This window comes from Myxocyprinus asiaticus, chromosome 19 (genome assembly GCF_019703515.2).
Source record: "Myxocyprinus asiaticus isolate MX2 ecotype Aquarium Trade chromosome 19, UBuf_Myxa_2, whole genome shotgun sequence".
NCBI classification, from domain to species: Eukaryota; Metazoa; Chordata; class Actinopteri; order Cypriniformes; family Catostomidae; genus Myxocyprinus; species Myxocyprinus asiaticus.
In genome coordinates this window covers 11,222,982-11,244,743 of record NC_059362.1, presented here as the reverse complement: position 1 = coordinate 11,244,743, position 21,762 = coordinate 11,222,982, and the positions used below count along the sequence as shown (strand labels likewise).

The 21,762-nt window shown below is 39.3% G+C and overlaps 1 protein-coding gene and 1 pseudogene across 1 annotated transcript; one reads left to right on the top strand and one right to left on the bottom strand.

The window, feature by feature from the left end:
- Positions 1–4,535: 4,535 nt before the first annotated feature.
- On the bottom strand, positions 4,536–5,795 carry LOC127410469 (potassium voltage-gated channel subfamily S member 3-like). The gene has a single exon (XM_051645739.1). It carries the CDS (start codon positions 5,793–5,795, stop codon positions 4,536–4,538), a length of 1,260 nt encoding a protein of 419 aa, XP_051501699.1.
- A 4,503-nt stretch (positions 5,796–10,298) lies between these two features.
- Positions 10,299–20,140, top strand: LOC127410468 (uncharacterized; annotated as a pseudogene).
- Positions 20,141–21,762: the final 1,622 nt, after the last annotated feature.

Here is a 21,762-nt window from a genome sequence, read left to right as displayed (position 1 = left end):
TATGCTAGCCAGACAGTATTGTGTGAATTCTGTGGAATGTGTGAATTCTGTGGAATGGGTCAGTTCTTTAAAACGTGTAAGTATGATTGGGATTTATTTGCATTGAGATTATTTAGCCTGGAAAATATATATATATATATATATATATATATTTTTTTTTTTTTTTTTTGTTATTTATTTATTATTTTTTTTTCCATTTCAGAATGCCACCAGCCAGGAAAGACCATCTTATCTACAATGTGTATCATGTCATTGATGCCGTCCAAAATGGGAACAGTGACTTTGAGAAGGACTCTGATACAAGTGATAAAGAGGAATGTGGAGATACCTGTGAACTGGAAAAGGAAAATAAAAAAACCCAATATCGGATGATTATGTGGACATCATGCCAACAAAACCAAGCCATTCAAGAACACAGACCATGCCCTGTGACAGGTATCATTGGCTGAAAATGGATTTTACCAGTCCCAACACTGATTTTTCAGGTCAGGGCTATGAACAGAGCTAAACATAGTAAATGCCAAAGTTTTCATTCAGTTCATCAGGTTTTGTAAATACAATCTGAACATATTTTTATAATAAACAATTTTTCATAAAAATAAAAAGATTATCATTATTGTGTGATTATTAGTGTATAGATATATAGGCTACTGTTATGGGGCTACATAAGCAGTACACCCTGCAAATGAACCATTAGATGTTCTCTACATTTGTTCAGTATTATATAGTAAAAAAAAAAAAAAACAGCGTATTGTATACTGTACAGTGTATGTTATTATTTGTATATTGTCGAGTGTAATTATGTGTATAACAGATGTTTAAATTGTGTTGTGTTAATTTGATGTTATTGTAAATTGGTATATGTCTCATCACTGTCACAACTGCTATGTTGAATGGAACTGCACCCAAGAATTTCATACACCATTGCACTTGTGTATATGGCTGTGTGACAATAAAGTGATTTGATTTGATTTGATTTGATTTGAGACAGTGAGTAAAATCACTGAAATTCTGCTACCCAACAGGCCCAACATTGCAATATTACAGCTTTTCCCTAAAAACTTACTAAAATGTAAAAAATGTAAAAACCCATTTATTTCTGCATTAGAGGCCTCTTACAACAACATATAAAAGGTGAAATTTTTATTTTATTTTTTTATATATATTTGGGTCTCACAGTTAATACTCCTGAATGTATCTACAACCATGGAATAATAAATGCTTTGTAATGTAATATGAGTAATAATGAGTGCCATGGTTATTTTTATTTTTTTACTAATTTGAACCCTTGACCATAGAGCACCTTAATATTACACCCACTTTTGTAGTGCTATGGATATTTTGTAAGTGAAAATTGCTCATTGTTAGTGAGCAAAAACTATAATAAAAATGAGTTATGCATGTTTCACGTGATTTTAGATCCATAACATGGCTACCTTATTACACCTGGGATGAACCAAAATCCAAATGCTGGACCAAGTCACCTATAATGTCTTTGATGTCCAACAGTATTTACTTGTACTTGTTATATAACAGCTGATCATCAACCATCCTAAGAAGTCATCACATTAATACCAAAATTTCTGTATTACAGTCAAATCAGTATTCAAAACCATTGCCAGTTTAATTTCACACTTCTTGATACCAATTTCAATACCAAAAGTAATAGCCTATGTTATTGTACACACTCTTTTATTACAGTTAAAATGAAATGCTTATATAACTATCACATCAAAACAATAGCATTTAGCCTTAAAGTATTTCTGAAGTAAACATTGTTTCAAGATCAAGGGTGATTAAATCAGATGGCGAAACGATTAGGACCCATCCTGTTTGACATCCCCACTGTGCACTAACCTGTCTTTGAAAAGAAAATCTTGATATACTAGGTTCCTGCAGTTCTCCTTGCCTCCTGCTTATTCTTTTACACAAATTTCTGGTACCAAGCTGGGTCCCAAATGATGCACTTACAATATACACTATGCACAAAGCAATGTATTGTATGATTTTTCAAAGTGTAGATTAGTCCCAAATGGAACAAGTAACTTTTTTTAGTACACGGAAGCATTCACTGTTTAACAGCTGACGGAAGTGACGTTTCAAATGCATGTGATGTTTTGCTGCTAGCTTTAGCGCGTTAGCCAACCTCAGTTCAACACTTGTATCTCAAACAACATATGTATTCACACAGCGTTGGGTGATGTTAAAGCTTTCAACTTACATTTGTAAGGTGCTGTCTTTAGTGAAGTTTCACTAGTTACCATATTCTCCATTATTTACAGTTGTTTTGTCAGACCAGCAAAGCAGCTGCGTACGGCAAGCCACACACCATTTTGATGGTTGAAGAAGTGCATCATCTGGGTACTCATAGTGCACTTATTTTTGTTGATTTACAGTGTTCACATACTATTCACACTACTTACATTTCAGAATGACGTTGAATAGTGCAGAAGTGTGCGGTTTGGGGCACAAAACTTAAGTGTGTGTCTTTCTCACATCAGATGTGCAATGCAGAATCGGCAGAGTGGAAACCAAAACAGTCGATGTTCTAAACACTGATTGGTTGTGTTCACTGGTTAGGGCAGGACTTTCCAGTTTGTTGAGTTTTTATGGGCCCCTTTGGGATGTGGACCCCTAGAAAGGGCCTACGTTCACCCCACTAGTGACGGCCCTGTTGCCCTGTTACGCACACAATGACTGACTGGCAGAAAGTCTTCTGATTGGCTAAACAAAGGATATCTTTTCCTCCACTGTTTACTGAGCCTAGGGCTCCATTTAATTGCATCTGTTTCAGTGATATCTGACAGGGACGTTTTCAATATCTAATTTAATAAAAAAAAACATAGCACCTTTAATCTAAAAAATTATAGGTGATAAAATTTTTTCTGGACGTGTTCTTGAAAATGTTTTCAAAAATGTGGGAAAATGTTAAAATATGTTGTGGTGAGCAGGGCGGATCCGAGTGGCATCTGGGCAGAATGAGGCCAGGAAGATAACTGGCCAATGACTTTCACCTGTGTGCCACACCGGTCTCACATTCCAGTGAGGGGCGGCGGGAGTACTTAAAGAGAAGAGACAGTGGCAGACGAGATAAAGAGACACGTGAAGCTGTCTGTGTGGGTCTGCGTGTCAGAAGTGCGGGTGCTGAAAAGCATGTTGAATGTTCGGCTGAAAAGTCTTATTGTGGAACGCTGAAAAGTCTTCGACAATAAATGTCTATGTGCTTTGTCAACCCAGTCCCAGCTTCCTCCTTTCCCCTCGTTAATTGTTACATTGGTGCCAAAACCCGGGTAGGAGAAAGGATGCGCCGTCCAACAAGTCCTCGCCGCTGACTGAGGATCGCGACGCCGAAGGAGTGCTCGATCTGGTGGCACCTGAGCACTGCATCAACTGGCAACTGGAAGGGACGGCTGAGGGGTCCAGTGCCATTGCCCGGTGTTGCAGAAGGAAGCATGACAGCAAGCTGAGGACCAGTCAATGACGTGTCTGGGGCCGACGAGCCCTTCTCTCTCCTCTCTGCTTTCTCTCTCCCTTTTGTTATTCCCGCCCCCTTTTCCCTTTCTCCTCTCTTTCACCCTGTTCCCTCTCCCAGGCATGCACAGGTCGGATCCTCCCTCCCTAGAAATTGGGGGGGGGGGGGGGGGGGAGTAGGTCACCAGCTGGAGAAATCCCCGACCTGAGTTCAGCAATGGGGTTATGTGGTGAGCAGGGTGGAGCCAAGCGGCGTCTGGGCAGAGCGAGACCGGGAAGATAAGTTGCAAATGACTTCCACCTGCGTGCCACACCGGCCTCGCATTCCAGCGAGGGGTGGTGGGAGTATTTAAGGAAAAGAGATGGCGGCAGACGGGAGAGAGATGTACAAAGCTTGTCCGTGTGTTTGACTATCTTTATGATTTGACGCAGCTGGCTGAAAAGCAGTGTGTGTTTTTGTTTCTTTATATGCTGAAAAGTGTCATTAAATGTCTATGTGTTTGTCAAGCCACCCCCAGCTTCCTCCTTACCTTCTTAAGTGTTACATATGTCTTGATTATACTGTTTACAATCATTTCAGACTTCCCTTTTCATGTTTCAAAAGAAAAGAATTTGGATGAAATCATTATTTATTTGAGAATTACGCAATACTGTGTTAAAAAAAAAAAAGTACAAAAATAAAAATAAAAAAAAGAATCGACCAAAACCAATCCAGGGAATCCATGTTTATTCTATTTTAATGTGATCTATTTTAGTGTAGGGTTACTTGATTTTTGGATTCTTCTGAATCATATTACTGGAACAACATTGGTCTAAATTAGAGGCATTGTTGTTAAAAAAAAAAATAAATAAATAAATAAATAATAAACCCTGAAAACTGCAAGTATTCAACAACAAGACACTTTTATCAATTGGCTTTATTTTTTACTTAGATAATGTAAATATTAAGTTACACTGGATTTACATATCATGCCAAAAAAAAAAAAAAAAAAGTTTCTGTAGTTAAGATTACAAAAAAGAAAGAAAGAAAGAAAAAAGGGATTTTTTTTTTCTATTTTTAATGCTCACCGTTTAGCATTATTTCTCTCAAAATACTTAGAAAAGTTGTTCATGATGACGGTGATAGGTAAAGAAACTACTAGTAAACCACAGAGAATGCAAAGGGTAGCTACAATTCTCCCAGCTGCTGTCTGTGGATATACATCCCCATATCCCACTGTAGTCATAGAAATAATGGCCCACCACCAACAATTAGGAATGGTAGATAGTTTGGATGAACCATCCTCCTTTTCAGTATAGTAGATCAAAGTTGAGAAAAATGATATTCCAACGGTAATGAAAAGAATGAGAAGTCCCACCTCATATTGGCATTGATTAAGAGTTTCTCCAAAAGCTCTCACACCCTCTGAATGCCTCGCAAGCTTTAGGACCCTGAAGGCCCTCATTAAACGAAGAACCTGAACAACTTTTCCCATGTTGACCAAACTTTGGTTTTCCTCCCCATTCTCTACGGCCAAACTTTCAAAGGCCAGTGTCACATAGAAAGGCAAGATAGAAGCAATGTCGATCATATTCAGAGGGTTTCCCAAAAACCTCCACGGGCAAGGAGCTGCTATGACCCGCAGGGCAAACTCCACTGAGAAGAAAATAATGCAGATCAGCTCTAGAGAGTCTAGCTCAGAATGCTCGCCATCAGTGTCAAGCCTGAGTTCTGGCATACTGTGGATACACATCGCCAAGATAGAGGTCAAAATTACCAAGACAGAGACCAGAGCAACACCTTTGGAACATCTGGAGTGACTGGGGTCTTCAAGAGTTTGCCACATTAACTTACGCATATCGGAGCACCATGTACCCTCAAACCTCCACAGGTCACTGCTCACAGCTGAGATTTCTCCAAATGAAGCATCATTACTCGACTGCCAACAAACATTCTGATCCCTCTCGTCTTTGCGCTCAAGGAACCAATCAAGACAACAGGCTTCCAGATCCAGCTCACAAAGGCCCCAGTATTCAATCTCCTGACTGAAGCAAATCACACACAGCTCCTCCAGTGCATGAAAGTGGCCTGTATGGTAGAAATTGAGGACACAGTGAAAGACTTGTGGGCTCCTGTCGAAGTAGTATTCCCGCTCGGCAGGGCTGTAGTCATCACAAAGCTCCAGGATGGCTGCATCGCCGCAGCACTGAATCAACTGGCCCACGCGCGTATTTGGAAATCGGAGCAGAACGCAGCGCTCCACCCTGTGCTGGATGCCTCCGACATTGAGGTTGACCAGATCTTCATCCCTGCTTTGATGGTGAAGGACTTGTCCATACATCATGGTGGTACTTCAATTACTTTGGCAGACTTGAGAATGATGTCCTTGCATTTTCTATACAAATGATAAAAATGTGGAGGTTAACAGAACAATTCAAAATGAGTACATCAAGACTATAAAAGGAACAAATTAATCTTATTAGGTATCACATCTATGAATGAATGAAACCAGGGACTAATGAAATGAAAACCAAAAACATATGAAATTTTTTGCAGAACGTAACTAAAAACAGGAACAATGTCCCTTTCAATCGTTCCGGAGTTAGTGTTATGTTTAAATGCCACATCGATAAATAACTTTGTTTCGTTCCAAAAAATATTAATAATTAATTTCTAAATCGTCTCTAAACTACATATTGTGCATTGTGACTGAAACTCATTCCTATTTCAGGTTTATTCTCATTCACATACACTGGCGGCCAGAAGTTTGGAATAATGAACAGATTTTGCTGTTTTGGAAGGAAATTGTTACTTTAATTCACCAAAGTGCCATTCAACTTATCACAAAGTATAGTCAGGACATTACTGATGTAAAAAACAGCACCATCACTATTTGAAAAAAGTCGTTTCTCATCAAATCTAGACAGGCCCCATTTCCAGCAGCCATCACTCCAACACCTCATCCTTGAGTAATCATGCTAAATTGCTAATTTGGTACTAGAAAATCACTTGCCATTATATCGAACACAGTTGAAAGCTATTTGGTTCGTTAAATGAAGCTTAACATTGTCTTTGTGTTTGTTTTTTAGTTGACACAGTATGCAATAGACTGGCATGTCTTAAGGTCAATATTAGGTAAAACATGGCAAAAAAGAAACAACTTTCTCTAGAAACTCGTCAGTCAATCATTGTTTTAAGGAATGAAGGCGATACAATGCTTGAAATTGCCAAAAAACTGAAGATTTCATACAAAGGTGTACACTACAGTCTTCAAAGACAAAGGACAATGTGGGGATGGGGGCGTGGTCGCGTGTCTATTTGCAGGAGAGGGAGAGTGGTAAGGCTCGTCACCTGGGCTGTCATTATCATTACAGACAACTGGCTCTAACAAGGACAGAAAGAGATGCAGAAGGCCAGATGTACAACTAAACAAGAGGATAAGTACATCAGAGTCTATAGTTTGAGAAATAGATGCCTCACATTTCCTCAGCTGACAGCTTCATTCTACCCACTCAACACCAATTTCATGTACAACAGTAAAGAGAAGACTCAGGGGTGCAGGCCTTTTGGGAAGAATTGCAAAGAAAAAGTCACTTTTGAAACAGAAAATCAAAAAGAAAAGGTTAGAATGGGCAAAGAAACAGACACTCAAATTGTAATAGTAATTTTTCATGTTATTAATGTCCTGACTATACATTGTGATCAGTTGAATGCCACTTTGGTGAATAAAAGTACCAATTTCTTTCCAAAAGAGCAAAATCTGTACATTATTCCAAACTTTGGCTGCCAATGTGTGTGTGTGTGTGTGTGTGTGTGTATATATATACAGGTGCATCTCAATAAATTAGAATGTCGTGGAAAAGTTCATTTATTTCAGTAATTCAACTCAAATTGTGAAACTCGTGTATTAAATAAATTCAGTGCACACAGACTGAAGTAGTTTAAGTCTTTGGTTCTTTTAATTGTGATGATTTTGGCTCACATTTAACAAAAACCCACCAATTCACTATCTCAAAAAATTAGAATACATCATAAAACCAATAAAAAAAAACATTTTTAGTGAATTGTTGGCCTTCTGGAAAGTATGTTCATTTACTGTATATGTACTCAATACTTGGTAGGGGCTCCTTTTGCTTTAATTACTGCCTCAATTTGGCGTGGCAAGGAGGTGATCAGTTTGTGGCACTGCTGAGGTGGTATGGAAGCCCAGGTTTCTTTGACAGTGGCCTTCAGCTCATCTGCATTTTTTGGTCTCTTGTTTCTCATTTTCCTCTTGACAATACCCCATAGATTCTCTATGGGGTTCAGGTCTGGTGAGTTTGCTGGCCAGTCAAGCACACCAACACCATGGTCATTTAACCAACTTTTGGTGCTTTTGGCAGTGTGGGCAGGTGCCAAATCCTGCTGGAAAATGAAATCAGCATCTTTAAAAAGCTGGTCAGCAGAAGGAAGCATGAAGTGCTCCAAAATTTCTTGGTAAACGGGTGCAGTGACTTTGCTTTTCAAAAAACACAATGGACCAACACCAGCAGATGACATTGCACCCCAAATCATCACAGACTGTGGAAACTTAACACTGGACTTCAAGCAACTTGAGCTATGAGCTTCTCCACCCTTCCTCCAGACTCTAGGACCTTGGTTTCCAAATGAAATACAAAACTTGCTCTCATCTGAAAAGAGGACTTTGGAACACTGGGCAACAGTCCAGTTCTTCTTCTCCTTAGCCCAGGTAAGATGCCTCTGACTTTGTCTGTGGCTTAACAAGAGGAATACGACAACTGTAGCCAAATTCCTTGACATGTCTGTGTGTGGTGGCTCTTGATGCCTTGACCCCAGCCTCAGTCCATTCCTTGAAGTTCACCCAAATTTTTGAATCGATTTTGCTTGACAATCATAAGGCTGCGGTTCTCTCGGTTGGTTGTGCATCTTTTTTTTCCACACTTTTTCCTTCCACTCAACTTTCTGTTAACATGCTTGGATACAGCACTCTGTGAACAGCCAGCTTCTTTGGCAATGAATGTTTGTGGCTTACCCTCCTTGTGAAGGGTGTCAATGATTGTCTTCTGGACAACTGTCAGATCAAGCCAGATTGTGTAGCCTAGTGAACCAAACTGAGAGACCATTTTGAAGGCTCAGGAAACCTTTGCAGGTGTTTTGAGTTGATTAGCTGATTGGCATTTCACCATATTCTAATTTTTTGAGATAGTGAATTGGTGGGTTTTTGTTAAATGTGAGCCAAAATCATCACAATTAAAAGAACCAAAGACTTAAACTACTTCAGTCTGTGTGCATTGAATTTATTTAATACACAAGTTTCACAATTTGAGTTGAATTACTGAAATAAATGAACTTTTCCACGACATTCTAATTTATTGAGATGCACCTGTATATATATATATAAATATATATATATATATATATATATATATATATATATATATATATATATATATATATATATATATATACACACACACACACACATATCTTCAGCACTGGTAGATTTTTTTCACTTGTTTTGACTATAAAAACTCTGCCAGTACAGTAAGACAAAATACACATGTAAAAATACATTCTCTGATAAATATATATGTGGCAAATTCACCAAGAAGCCTTGAACATCCTATCTGTCAATAACCAGGAAAAACTGTGTCCAGGTGTACCTAGGAGAATTGGTGCTGTTTTGAAGGCAAAGGTGTTCACACCAAATATTGATTTGGCTTTCTTTTTTTATTTTTACTGGATTTAGTTTGACATTAATTGATAAATGAAAACTATTTATGGCATAATTTTTGAAGACATCCTCACTATGCAAAATATTTCACAAGCGCCTAAAACTTTTGCAAAGTATTTTATATACAATATACAATATATTACAGATCAGTGACAGTAGGGATGGACTAGGGCTGTTACAGAGACACGTGCAATATTTTATGGCACCCATTTCAGTGAAATCTGACAGGTAATAGGGACATTTTCAGCATGTATTGTTTTTTTGTTTTGTTTTTTTTAATCACTTGCAGCACTTTTAATTTTAAAAATGTTTTATTTACACTAATTGTCTCCTTAGCTCCTTAACACACAGCTGTAAACGGATCCTCTCAGACAACATAAAATGAAACTAGAAGCCTATGTAGTCTAAGCCTACTTCAATTACAGGAAAAAAATTAGGTGACCTAATTTACTCTAGGGGTCAACATATTAGAAATGGTGACATTCAAAAAGAATAAAACACTGCATATGACATATAATAAATAATGAGCATAAACAAATGATCACCAATGTATGCATACAACTCTTTTTTTTTTTTTTTCAATTCTGGATTAGGCCTACCTTGTGGAGTTGTGTAGACTTTTTTACTGATGAGAATAGTTTACGTTTTTTTTCTTTTTTAAATTAATAAATACATAAATACTATCTAAAGTAAAATAAAAAAAGGAAAGGAAAAAAGTCAACATGGCACAACATATGCATTTAAAAAGTATTATATGCAATTTAATGGCTTTTCGGCTAAATTTAAAGAGTAAAAAAATTATGAAACACTCAAAACCTTATAGTCACTGAGATATAGCCCAATATTATTGTCAACTACTATAGCTAAAAAACAGACAAAATTGGCAACGCAAAAGAAAGAAAACTTAAATACTGCTACTATACTGCATGAACTAAAGATTACCTACCCATGCAAGTGTCCAAGTCATTTCCCCACTAATCCAACAGAAACGGTTGCTTCTGTGCATGTAAATACTACCAATAGACACTCAGTGATCACTATAAGCGCAAATGGTCTGTAATCCTGTCTTTTTAGAAGTGTTCCGTTAAACTACAACTCCAGATCCACACATAGATGGGCGGAGAGTCCCATCGGACTGTCAGTGACACAGTGAAGGCGCATGCACGAGAAGGTGCGTGAGGTGTCTGAATTCTTCACCTGTACCATACTGTGCAATTACACAGAGTGCTTGCAACAGTTAATTAATTAGCTGATGCATGTAACATCGCTCTGCTATTAAATCTTGTCAAAGATTTCAAAAGAATGGGATGCTTTAAAATAAGGTATGTGTTAGGTGACAGAAATATGCTTTAATTTATCACAAAATTTGTTGACCACATTTGTTTATTCCTAATCATTTAGGGCTTTCTGGCTACCGATTGATGTTATGAGCATTCATGCAGATACCACTGCAGGTAAGACATGGCATGGCCATACAAAACATTTACATTACCTACAGTAATGGACATAATACCTTGCTTGCAGATGAAATACAAGTTGAATGCCTTGGAAATTGGGTACAATTTACTCTCCCCAATGATTTGAGCGTGGCGAGTCCTGTAGAGGTTTATGCAGTCAGTAAGTCAATTATTCCATTGTTTGTGTGCCAAAGATTTGATCAAACATGGGAATCAATTCAAAGCTCCTCTTGGCGTTTCAGATGACACGCAGCCAATTCTCCTCACACATAGTGTGGCTACACCTAGAAATCTGATCCTTGGGGGAATATAATAGTGTCTGCTTCACTACAGAGTTGTTTTGCAAAGAACAAGGTACATGTCTTTATAAATTAAGCATTCATTTACCATGCACTCCTTCTGTAACTCTAATTTATCACATACATGATGAATAAAAGGAAGTTATTTTAATGTAAAGATTTGCATCGAGTGGGTATGTTTAAAAAGCTGAGATTTGTATATAATTTTATATGTATATTTTTATATTTGAATATTTCAGATTCTACCCAACCAGATATTTTTGACGGTTTCAAAGGGTGACAAGGAGTCTGTATGAGTTCCCCACATTATTTGAGAAAGCCCTTGAAGTGTTTAAGAACTGTAGTCACACCATGACTTCATGTGAGATTCTGTGCGAGACAAACTACATGAATTTCTTTTTTTCCTCTAAACAAAAGCCTTTTATGGACTTCGCTTTGAACCTTTCCAAATGAATATTATAGAAAAAATAGTTTATGGGGATGGATTGTTAACTGGCATGTCGGCATAGCTGAATTTTGGAAACAGGATTACAGCACGTTTGAACTCTTTGTTCTAGGAAAGAAGTTGCACACATTGAAAAAATGTTGCAGACCAGGGTGGTCTAGTAAGGGGAACATCACTGAAGCGACTTGTTGCCTACACCATGAAAAATTAAAGGTATAGTTCACCCAAAAATGAAAATTCTCTCATTTACTTATCGTCATACCATCAGATGTGTATGACTTTTTGTCCTGCTGAACACAAATGAAGATTTTTTGAAGAATATCTCAGCTCTGTAGGTCCATACAATGCAAGTGAATGATGACCAAAATTTTTAAGCTCAAAAGCATATAAAGGCAGCACAAAAGTAATTCATACGACTCCAGTAGTTAAATCTATATCTTCAGAAGCGATATGATAGGTGTGGGTGAGAAACCAATCAATATTTAAGTCCTTTTTTTACTATAAATCCTCCTTCCTGCCCAATAGGTGGCGATATGCATGAAGAATGCAAATTGCCAAAAACAAGAGGAAGAATGTGAAAGTGAAGGTGGAGATTTTTACAGTAAAAAAAAGTACTTCAGTATTGTTCTGTTTCTCACCCACAGCTGTCAAATTGCTTCTGAAGGTACGGATTTAACCACTGGGGTCATATGGACAGAGGCGGACCTACGGGACAGGCAAGCCAGGTAATTGCCTGGGGCCCCAAGCTGGGGGCCCCCCGTGGGCGGCAATAACAGTAGTTCACTGCAACGACACTTGAAACCAATGATTGGCAACAGGGGCGGTTCTACCGGGGTGGCAAGGGGTGGCAAATTCCACCCTAAGAAAAAGCATTGCCACCCCAGCATAAGTATCCAAATGTATTCAATATAAATGTAAGTATATTATCACTGATTTTGACATTGTGTTGGGGTTTATTCATGTCAAACTGCCTAAACTCTCACTGAACACACAGATGACTGCAGATCCATTGATTAATTACATCAGCGACCAAACTCGTGATTGTTTACAGCAGCAGCCAATCACAGCATCGGCCAATCACCTACCTACTATGCAGCACGTGTACAGTGTTTGGGCTCTCATGGGTTGATGAACTTATTTCCTCAACAACAATGACCACATGGACAAATATGTGGAAAAGAGGTAAAAGATTAATTTCTCAGTTGTTTTCAAGCATTCACTGAATAATTATAAGATACATTGCTGTCAGATATGGGTTGAGACATGTCCTCAACACTTTTTTAAATAGCTTTCGTCAGGTATGTGTATTATCCAGATGAAACATCTCCAGTTCTTGAGTTGGAGATTCTATTTCATCTGTGTGTGTTTTGACTGACGATCAGGTGCTGGAATATGTTATTTTGAATGTTGTTAAGTGTTTGTTGCGGCTGTTATCAGTGTCGATTAGTGTCAGCAGTTTTGCCGCAGCTCATGCTCTTTTCCATGTCTCCCATTCTGATGGCCTTCTCGGCCGTATTGTTTGTGTGTGTGTAGTGTGTGCATGTTGTCTTTTTCTCTTTCTATCCCTCTCTCTTAATTGCTCTCAGGTGTGTGGTAACCAGGTGAGCTGATTGTTGATGGGGAGCACCAGTGTGCATGTGTTTCCTCCAATATAAACTGAGTGTTTCAAGGCTGGTTTGTGTGATGGGAGATGGTTGTTCATGAATGGTGTCATCTCGTTCACGGGCGCTCAGGTGCATTCTGGGTTCCTGCTGCTGGAGCGGAGAGTTTGTGGCTGTCGCTGTCTGAATTTTGGAGTTTGCTGTTCTTTCATATACAGAATTGTCAATAAATGTGTCTGTGTTTCTGCTACTCTTGTCTCCCCGCATCTTTTATTGCTTTTTATTTTTAAAGTGTAACACCCATCCACTGACGTACAGATGCAATCTTGTTTTATCAAAAATAAAAAGTTATATTTGGGCGAATTAGAATCCAAAACCTCTAAAAACTAAAGGCAAAAATTTACCACTAGATGAATCAGTCATGTTCTTATCAAAGTGCTGATCCATGTATTCATCCTCTGATTAACAAAATCCCAAGGCTGATAGTTGCAGATGTAGAAATGAAATTACCATATGTGAAATATTTATTTGGGTGCTTACATCGGTCATTAAGTATGACTGTTGATCAAAACAGGTCATTTAAAAGAATCTTTTACTGTGCATAACATAATATTCATGAGTTTTGCAGCACTGCCCCCCACAGTACAATTTTCTGTACAGTTTATTTTAACTTTGTGTTAATCTTCGCTTTCATATTGATTATTCCAGCTGTATCAAAGGTGATAGGTCTACAGGACATTATTAGCAGAATAACATGGGATATGCATGCATTTTCCATCCATGGGTACACTTAACAAAGGTGGTGACGTTTAGTCCAGACTGCAGGTTCTATATGTGAAGCATAGGAACATTTAGAATTGTATGTGTTTAATAGACAATGTCTTGGTGCTCTGGAGATATAAATTTTGTTACTTATTTTTTATTACGCAAAAAAAGATTTTTTTTTTAATTTTTATTTTTATTTTTTATTTTTTAATGTTGGCGAATCAGTATCAAAATGGTTACTATGTGGTTCCTGTGGAAATGCAGTTGTATCACAAATTCATGAACATTTGTAATTTGATAGTGACTCCAATTAATGAACTACTAATTCTTGCAATGAAGCTTGGTACCTTAATCCAGAAGAATTACGCATGGGTGATTGCTTTAGTATTGCCACCCCTTATAGTCTGCTGGCCAACCCCTTCCCACCCCATAAAACAAATTCTAGATCCGCCCCTGATTGGCAATGCTCAGCAGACTAGAATTACATTTTTGAAAACCCCCCTAGAGGGGTCCCCATCCATTTAGCTAAGTGTTAAGTAAGTGCAGAAGCATTAAGTAAGTGCAGAATTTAAAATGTTGACAGTCACACAATTTTCATGAGATCAGGTTGCATGTTTTGAATGTTCAAAATTCTGTGACACCCCCTAGAGGAGTCCCCATACCTTTAGCTACTAATTCAAGTAAGAGTGGAATGCTGGAATCATGAAGAGGACATACAATGTACCAATCGGTGAGTCAGAAGAGGTAAAAAGAAAGAGGAGGAGGAGAAGCATTACAGTGCTGACTGGTACAGAACCTGTAATGTTTACTGAATTATCCCTTCTTATGAAAAGATTGCCGACGGCAGTGCGATTCGTGATCGGCATTGTTTACATTCACAGTGTTCAGAAGGGCGGGTTTTTTTTTGTTTTTTTTTTTGCCTAGGGCCCCCAGAGTCCCTAGGATCGCCTCTGCATATGGATTATTTTTATTCTGCTTTGTGGACCTTCGAAGTTATGGCCACCATTCACATTGTATGGACCAACAGAGCTGAGATATTCTTTTAAAAATCTCTGTGTTCAGCAGAAGGAAGTCATACACATCTGATGATATGAGGGTGAATAAATGAGAAAGTTCACCCAAAAATGAATAATCACTTTAACTGTTATTCATTTTATTATGCTTTTCCCAGTTTGAGCTGCAGCTTGGACATTCTAAAAAAATGTGTAAAAAACAACAGGAAGCATCTTCATTGCACTGAGAGCAAATCGTTTTCGATGCTATTTACACAGTGTAAAAAGTAGGTAGATGGTATTTGGATGCTACCTACTTAAAGGAAAATTAACCATGGTTTTACTACAGTATTAGTATTAAGTTTAACCATGGTATTTTGTAGTAAAATCATAGTAACCAAAAAATTAACCATGGTTTCTGCTAAATGTAACATACTTCTGACTTGTATTAAATTTGATGTTATGATCTAGTCTTTCTCAAGTTTATGGAGCATACAGTTATTTTGACCACATATACATGCTATTTACCAGAAGTGGGCGGGTCAGTTTGTAATAGTCTAAGTTATAAATAAAAATTAAAAATGTTTTGTCTTCCCTACGTTCGTAAGGTATCTGTAAGGAATGCAATACCAGAAATGAAGACTGCTGCAGAAAAACAGTCGGTATGTACTAAAAGCTAACCCCCCAACCAAGATGATCTTCATGATGCAGAAAATCTTACTTTTTATGCCTAACTTACAAATGTGGAAGATCCTACTGTACACCCCTGAAGAGAAGGCTTTTCAAATAGAGGACCTCCTAAGTATGGGTTATGTTTACAGTTCTCCAAAGGACTGATGATGCGAAGCTCGTTCAGCATGGACGAAACCTTTATAACAAAAGTATGAATTCAGTTTTGGGCCAGTAGATGATTCATTCATCCCTTTCTCTGTAGTGTCTAAAGCAGTGTTTCTCAATCTTGGTCTTTAAGTACCTGATTTAACTAATGAGCTCATTACTAGAGGCTCCAAGACCTGGGTGTGTCAGATAAGGGTGACATACGTAATTTCCAGTACCAGGATTGAGAACCACTGGCCTAAAGCATGAGTTCTCAACCCGAGCCACTTTGCTGCTGAGTTTAGTTACAAAAGGGTTGAGAACCTCTGGTCTGAGGCATCCTTCCATTTCAGGTTGCAGATGTTGATATAATGGTGTTCAAATCGGTGGTGTTGTACAGAGACCGCTGGATAATGACTATAGTAGAGTCAGCAACTGCCTGTCCAACCAGTGAGACTACTTCCACTCATTTTTCCTGTCACCTGGTCATCAAATGTTAATGTTCCATAAAAATGTTATATCTGATCTGCTATAATCTATTGAGTCTGTAAGGGAAAATTTATCTAACGCTGCATTCCATTCAACTGAAATCAAAATTTCCATATTCCTTTCAGTAAAAGTGCAATAAAATACCTTTTGATGTCACACGAACATGCACCCATGGAGATGAACGCAGTTGATGATGATTAGGGATAGGAATCGTAAGGAATGTAATGATTCTGGTTCCTTAAAGGAATAGTTCACCCAAAAATTAAAATTAGCTGATAATTTACTCACCCTCAGGTCAAGATGTATCTGAGTTTTTTCTTCATCAAAACAGAATTTAAGATTTTTAGGATTTCATTTTTAGGCCTCCTCCTCTAAACAATGCTGAAATCCTAATAGTCTTAAATTCTGTTTTGATGAAGAAAGAAACTCAGATACATCTTGGATGGCCGGAGGGTGAGTAAATTATGAGCAAATTTTGATTTTTGGGTAAACTATTCCTTTAATTGTTCCAATAATGATTCTTGGAGTACTTTAGAGGAAGAATTATTTGTATGATTCACGCTTTAGATTCAAAAGAACCGGCTCCGAGTAATTTGTTTGGGAAGACTACACTGGATGCACTTTGTTTTACACGGATTTATTAGAGGGGCAGTGGCTGCCACGGAATTGCACTGCAGGAAACACTGTGCGAGGATTGTAGTATGGTGTTCCATCCGCATCAGTGGAAAATGGCATGTTCAGGAAGCATTAATGAAACTGAAAGTCATCAATCAAACGGTTCCGGTTTTTTAAAAAGATGAACCAGTTCTGACCAAGAACCGTTCCTCAGTTCCCAACCTTATTGAGAAACATTCCACTTCAGGTCGAAACTCCTACGTTTCATGCAAATAAAACCTGTTTCTAGAAATAGGTGTGTAAAATGAGCTTTTCTGTTGATAATTGTACACCTGCTAAACCAATGCTAGAACTGTGCAGCATACTTTATCCTCCACAATTTACTAGCTCGGAAACTTTGACGTATACAAACACCTGCAAAGTAAATGCAAGCATTGAAAAGTTTTTCTTATATGTAATTATCCAAGTGTCGGGTAATGAAATGCCTGTATGGTCAGAAGTTGGATATAACAAGTAGGAATATCCAACATATGACTTTGAATGGAATGCAGCATTAGTCTTTGAGAACCATGGAAAACCTTTGTAGTTCTGAAGCATATTCCACTCTGATTTGACCTCAGATGGAGCTACTGTTGTGGATCAAATGATTTCTTGGCGCATTCCTTGACATATTACCCCTTTGGTGTCCTTGCAAGTTACACCTCCAGAAATACTTGAGGTGCACATAGGCATTAATAGCAGAATGCTCACACCTGCTGAGATGGCTAGCCTTAACCACACCATGTCCTTCACAGAATCCCATGTAGCTGTTGAGATTCCCATTGGGTCTCCTGATGGATACTAGAAGGTTAGGTATTTGGCTTGCACAGCATTATAAGAATGTTCTTTTGCTTCTTAACTTGAATATAACGACCAGTATCCTTGTGTTACAGAGTCATGCTCACGAGAACCAGTATCATATCAGTTACACCATAGAGCCCATGCTTGAGCTGCTGTGGAAGGAGGGGCTGGATAAGACCAGATATAAGGTCTTGTTCCCCATCACAATCCCTTTGACACCATGGCTACCCCAACTCATTAACCATGAGTGTTGAATTTTGGCAAAAAGGGTTTACTGCTGAAAAGAAAGTTAAGAAACTTAAACCTGAGCAGGTTTGCTGGTCTTCCAGGCTGATCTAGTTTGCTGGTTTTAGAGGACTTTGGAGAACTTGTCCAGTTTGGAAGACCATATAGAGCAGCTTAAATATCCTGCTTATGCTGGTTTCAGCTGTTTTTGAGTTGTTTTATTGTTGATTTTTCCAGATTATTGTTTGTGTATGTGAGCAGACACTCAGCCAAAGTAGATGTTTGATGTTGTGCTGGGTTACTTCCTACCTGATGTGGAGCTGCTAAATATCAGGAGTGCTGACTGTCACTGATGTCATTTTAAAAGGCTTTGGCCTGTTAGAGCACAGCTTCTCTAATGGCACCAAAGCCTTTTCTCTCCAAGTTCCCTTCTCTGATCTCAATGTTCAAAAGCAGGTACACTGGTTCTTGTTCAAGCTGATCTTTTTTATCAGCTTCTATAATTTTTTTTCCTGTTTTAAAATCATTTAATTTGTTATTCAGATTCTTCAGCCTGGTGTCTCAACCTACACACTTCCCCTCATCTTTGGTTTTGTCATCTTGCCTGAACATGATGCTTTCAAATACTCTACTGTACTAGAAACTTCTTTAAGTGATATTGGTAAGACTGGTTAGACAGATGTAAAGGCTCTGTAACATTTCCCTTTGCACAGCGAAATCCCACAGTGAAGAAGTCGGTGGATGTTAAGTGTGAAGCCCACAAAACTACTTGCCTAGCAGCCTTCTTTTTTTATGCTGCAATTTATACTCTGAAAGACTGTAGTAATAAAGAAACTCACCGCTGAAATGATTTGCTCATCCATTGCGAATATTCATTGTAGCTATGTACAAAGTATTGCTCACACAGAGGTCACTGGAAAAAAAAAAAGAACTTCCTATTGGTCAATGCTGCAAATTTGTTAAAGTTTCCCCATGTCGAATTTATGTAGAGAAATTTCTTCATTAACGGAAGTCCATCAGGCAAAGTTCCTGATTCCAAAGAGATGACTGTATTTTGCCATCAGAATTTTGCCATGCAAAATAACGAATGTGACCGAGCCTGAAGAAAACCCCATGTATTGACTACTACGGGGTTGCCCAGTCCTGCTTCTGGCCTTCATGCAGTTTAACTCTGACTCTAAAATATTAAGCCTGAATTGGCTAATCAAGATATTTGGGTGTGCATTTGTGATGCAGATTCTTCACCCTGGTGTCACAACCTGCACACTTTCCCTAACACACCCAAGTTCAATTTGCCCCTACTGGTAGATGTCGTAACCACACCATTGTGTGGGCAAATGTCATCTTGTTCCATTGATAGCCATGCAAAAGTAACTGTGTATTGACAGAATTTTTTTTTGTTTTTGTTTTACAAGCAACATATAAATCACAAATTTCATTACATTATAATAGTTGTTTAACTGGCTACTGATTGTGTTGGAGGGACTCTTAAAAATGTGAAACTGACTTTTGGGGAAAATAGATTTTCCCTGTCTGCTGCCTTTGATGTCACAGCTCAGGATAGTCACTAGCTTGGGACTGTGCTGCTTCTTGTGGTGTCATCAGCCAATGAGCATCTGCCAGCTGAGCAACTGCCTTTGCAATGAATTTGGAATAACGAATATACCTTTCCAGGTATATTCTACAAGTGTTTCTCAATCCATTTCAGGTCTTGAAGTCTTTACTAATGTGCTAATCAGTAGAATCAGGTGTCTTAGATAAGGGGGGCATCCAAAATGTACAGTGCTGGTGTCCTCCAGCACCAGGTTTGACAAATACTGGAGCTAAACACTTGGGTTAGAGCTAAACTCTGCGGGAGGGCTGAACTACAGAAGCAGAATTAAGCATGCTTGAGTTACACTAATATTTTAATTGTATTTGAATTTGTCTATTTTTCCTTATAATTCTCCTTGCAGTCCTTCCTAATGCAGGGGGAAGCTGTGACAATGAGAATTTTAACATTTTATGTCCAATATGGCAGCACCCCAAGTTTCCAGCTGAAGGTCATACTGGGGTAAAGACAGCTGAATGATGAGATCTTACAGCAATATAACCACAATTCAAATGAAACCCATTTCAGCACTATTGTGGTATTTGAGCTACCCTTCAGATTTATGTTGCATTGGTGATTAGTGACTATTACCACAGCACAGTTAGACCATAAATGGTGTTTGTTATTTACTCATTCCTTAATCTTCACTTTCTCCTTTTGTTTCACAAAGAAATGATTGCATATGGGTTTGGAATGACATGAGGGCGAGTAAATAATGACAGATTTTTCATTATTGGGCTAATTATCTTTTTAGCACATACCAGGCACTTATATTTGATATATTGTCATTATGTGTTCGTATTAGCAGAGTCCTTACTGACCTGAATTGGGTTTGTCTTATAGGGGAGACATCCAAAATGTGAAGTTTGGGGTGGACTCCTGGACCAGGATTTAACTTAATGTGAAGTTATAACTGTTTGTTTTATTCCAATTACTAACTGATTTCATGTCGTCCATTTTCAAGTCTGTTCAGTCGACAGGAGTTATGGGAAGAATTGATGTGGAAAACGTCATGGTTACTTGTGTAACCTCCGTTCCCTGATGGAGGGAACGAGACGTTGTGTCGATGTAGTGACACTAGGGGTCACTCTTGGGAGCCCGAGCCACCTCTGGTCTTTGATAAAAGGCCAATAAAAATTGGCGAGTGGTAATTGCATGCCACTCCCCCGGACATACGGGTATAAAAGGAGCTGGTATGCAACCACTCATTCAGGTTTTATGCTGAGGAGCCGAGACAAGGTCCAGCCATTTCAGCGGGTAGTTCAGCGTTGTGGCAGGAGGGACACAACGTCTCGTTCCCTCCATCAGGGAATGGAGGTTGCACAAGTAACCATGACATTCCCTATCTGTCACTCACTCAAAGTTGTGTCGATGTAGTGACACTAGGGGTCCCTATACGAAACGCCACAACTGGCTGAACTGTGTTACGTGAACTGGCGGTGTGTGGTGGGCAGACCACTGTGTGCCTCAAAGCCAGCACACCAGGTCGACACGTAACCTCCCCCAACATAGTTATGAGTGTCGAACGGTCCTTTGGGGACAAGTCGACTTCCCAAAAGATAGAGAGAGGCTAACCCAGTCATGGCCTCTTTTCCCCTTCTCTTTTTCCACTCCCTAAAAAAGAAGGGGGATTATCCGACTGGGCCGCCAGGTCTAGTTGGGGGGTTTCCCTCCCAAGGGGAAGACACCGCGGAGACCACACCTCGCCCAAAGAGAGGGGGGGATATTTAAGTGGAAGAATACATCACATGGTCTTTCCGACCATGTGGAGAGTCCTCTGCGACCTTCGGGGGAGGAGATAGGGACAGGCCGAAAGGGAGGACTTTGTATTGATACGCCTGACCCTCGAATGCAAACTGCAGGAAGGGTTTGTGTCGAGGAAGGATCGAGACATGGAAGTACGCGTCCTTCAGGTCTACCGCTGCAAACCAATCTTGATGCTGGACGCTCGCCAGAATGCGTTTTTGCATCAGCATCTTGAACGGGAGTCTGTGTAAGGCCCGGTTCAGTACTCGAAGGTCCAAGATTGGCCGCAACCCACCACCTTTATTCGGTATGATGAAGTAGGGGCTGTAAAACCCCTTCTTCATCTCGGCCGAAGGGACAGGTTCTATTACGCACTTCCGTAGGAGGGTAGCAATCTCCGCGTGCAAGGTAGCAGCGTTTTTGTCCTTGACCATGGTGAAGTGGATACCGCTGAACCTGGGCAGGCACCTGGCAAACTGAATCGCGTAGCCGAGTCAGACGGTCTGGATCAGCCATCACGACGGATTGGAAAGTGCAAGCCACGCATCCAAGTTCCGTGCAAGTGGGATCAAGGGGACAACGTTGTCGGACGTACCGGCAGGTGGGGCCTCGCAGTGGGGCGGAGCTCGAGATGCCACACCACATTGTGGCCGTGCTGAGTCTAGGGACATCGAAGCACTTACCTGGCTCCTTGTG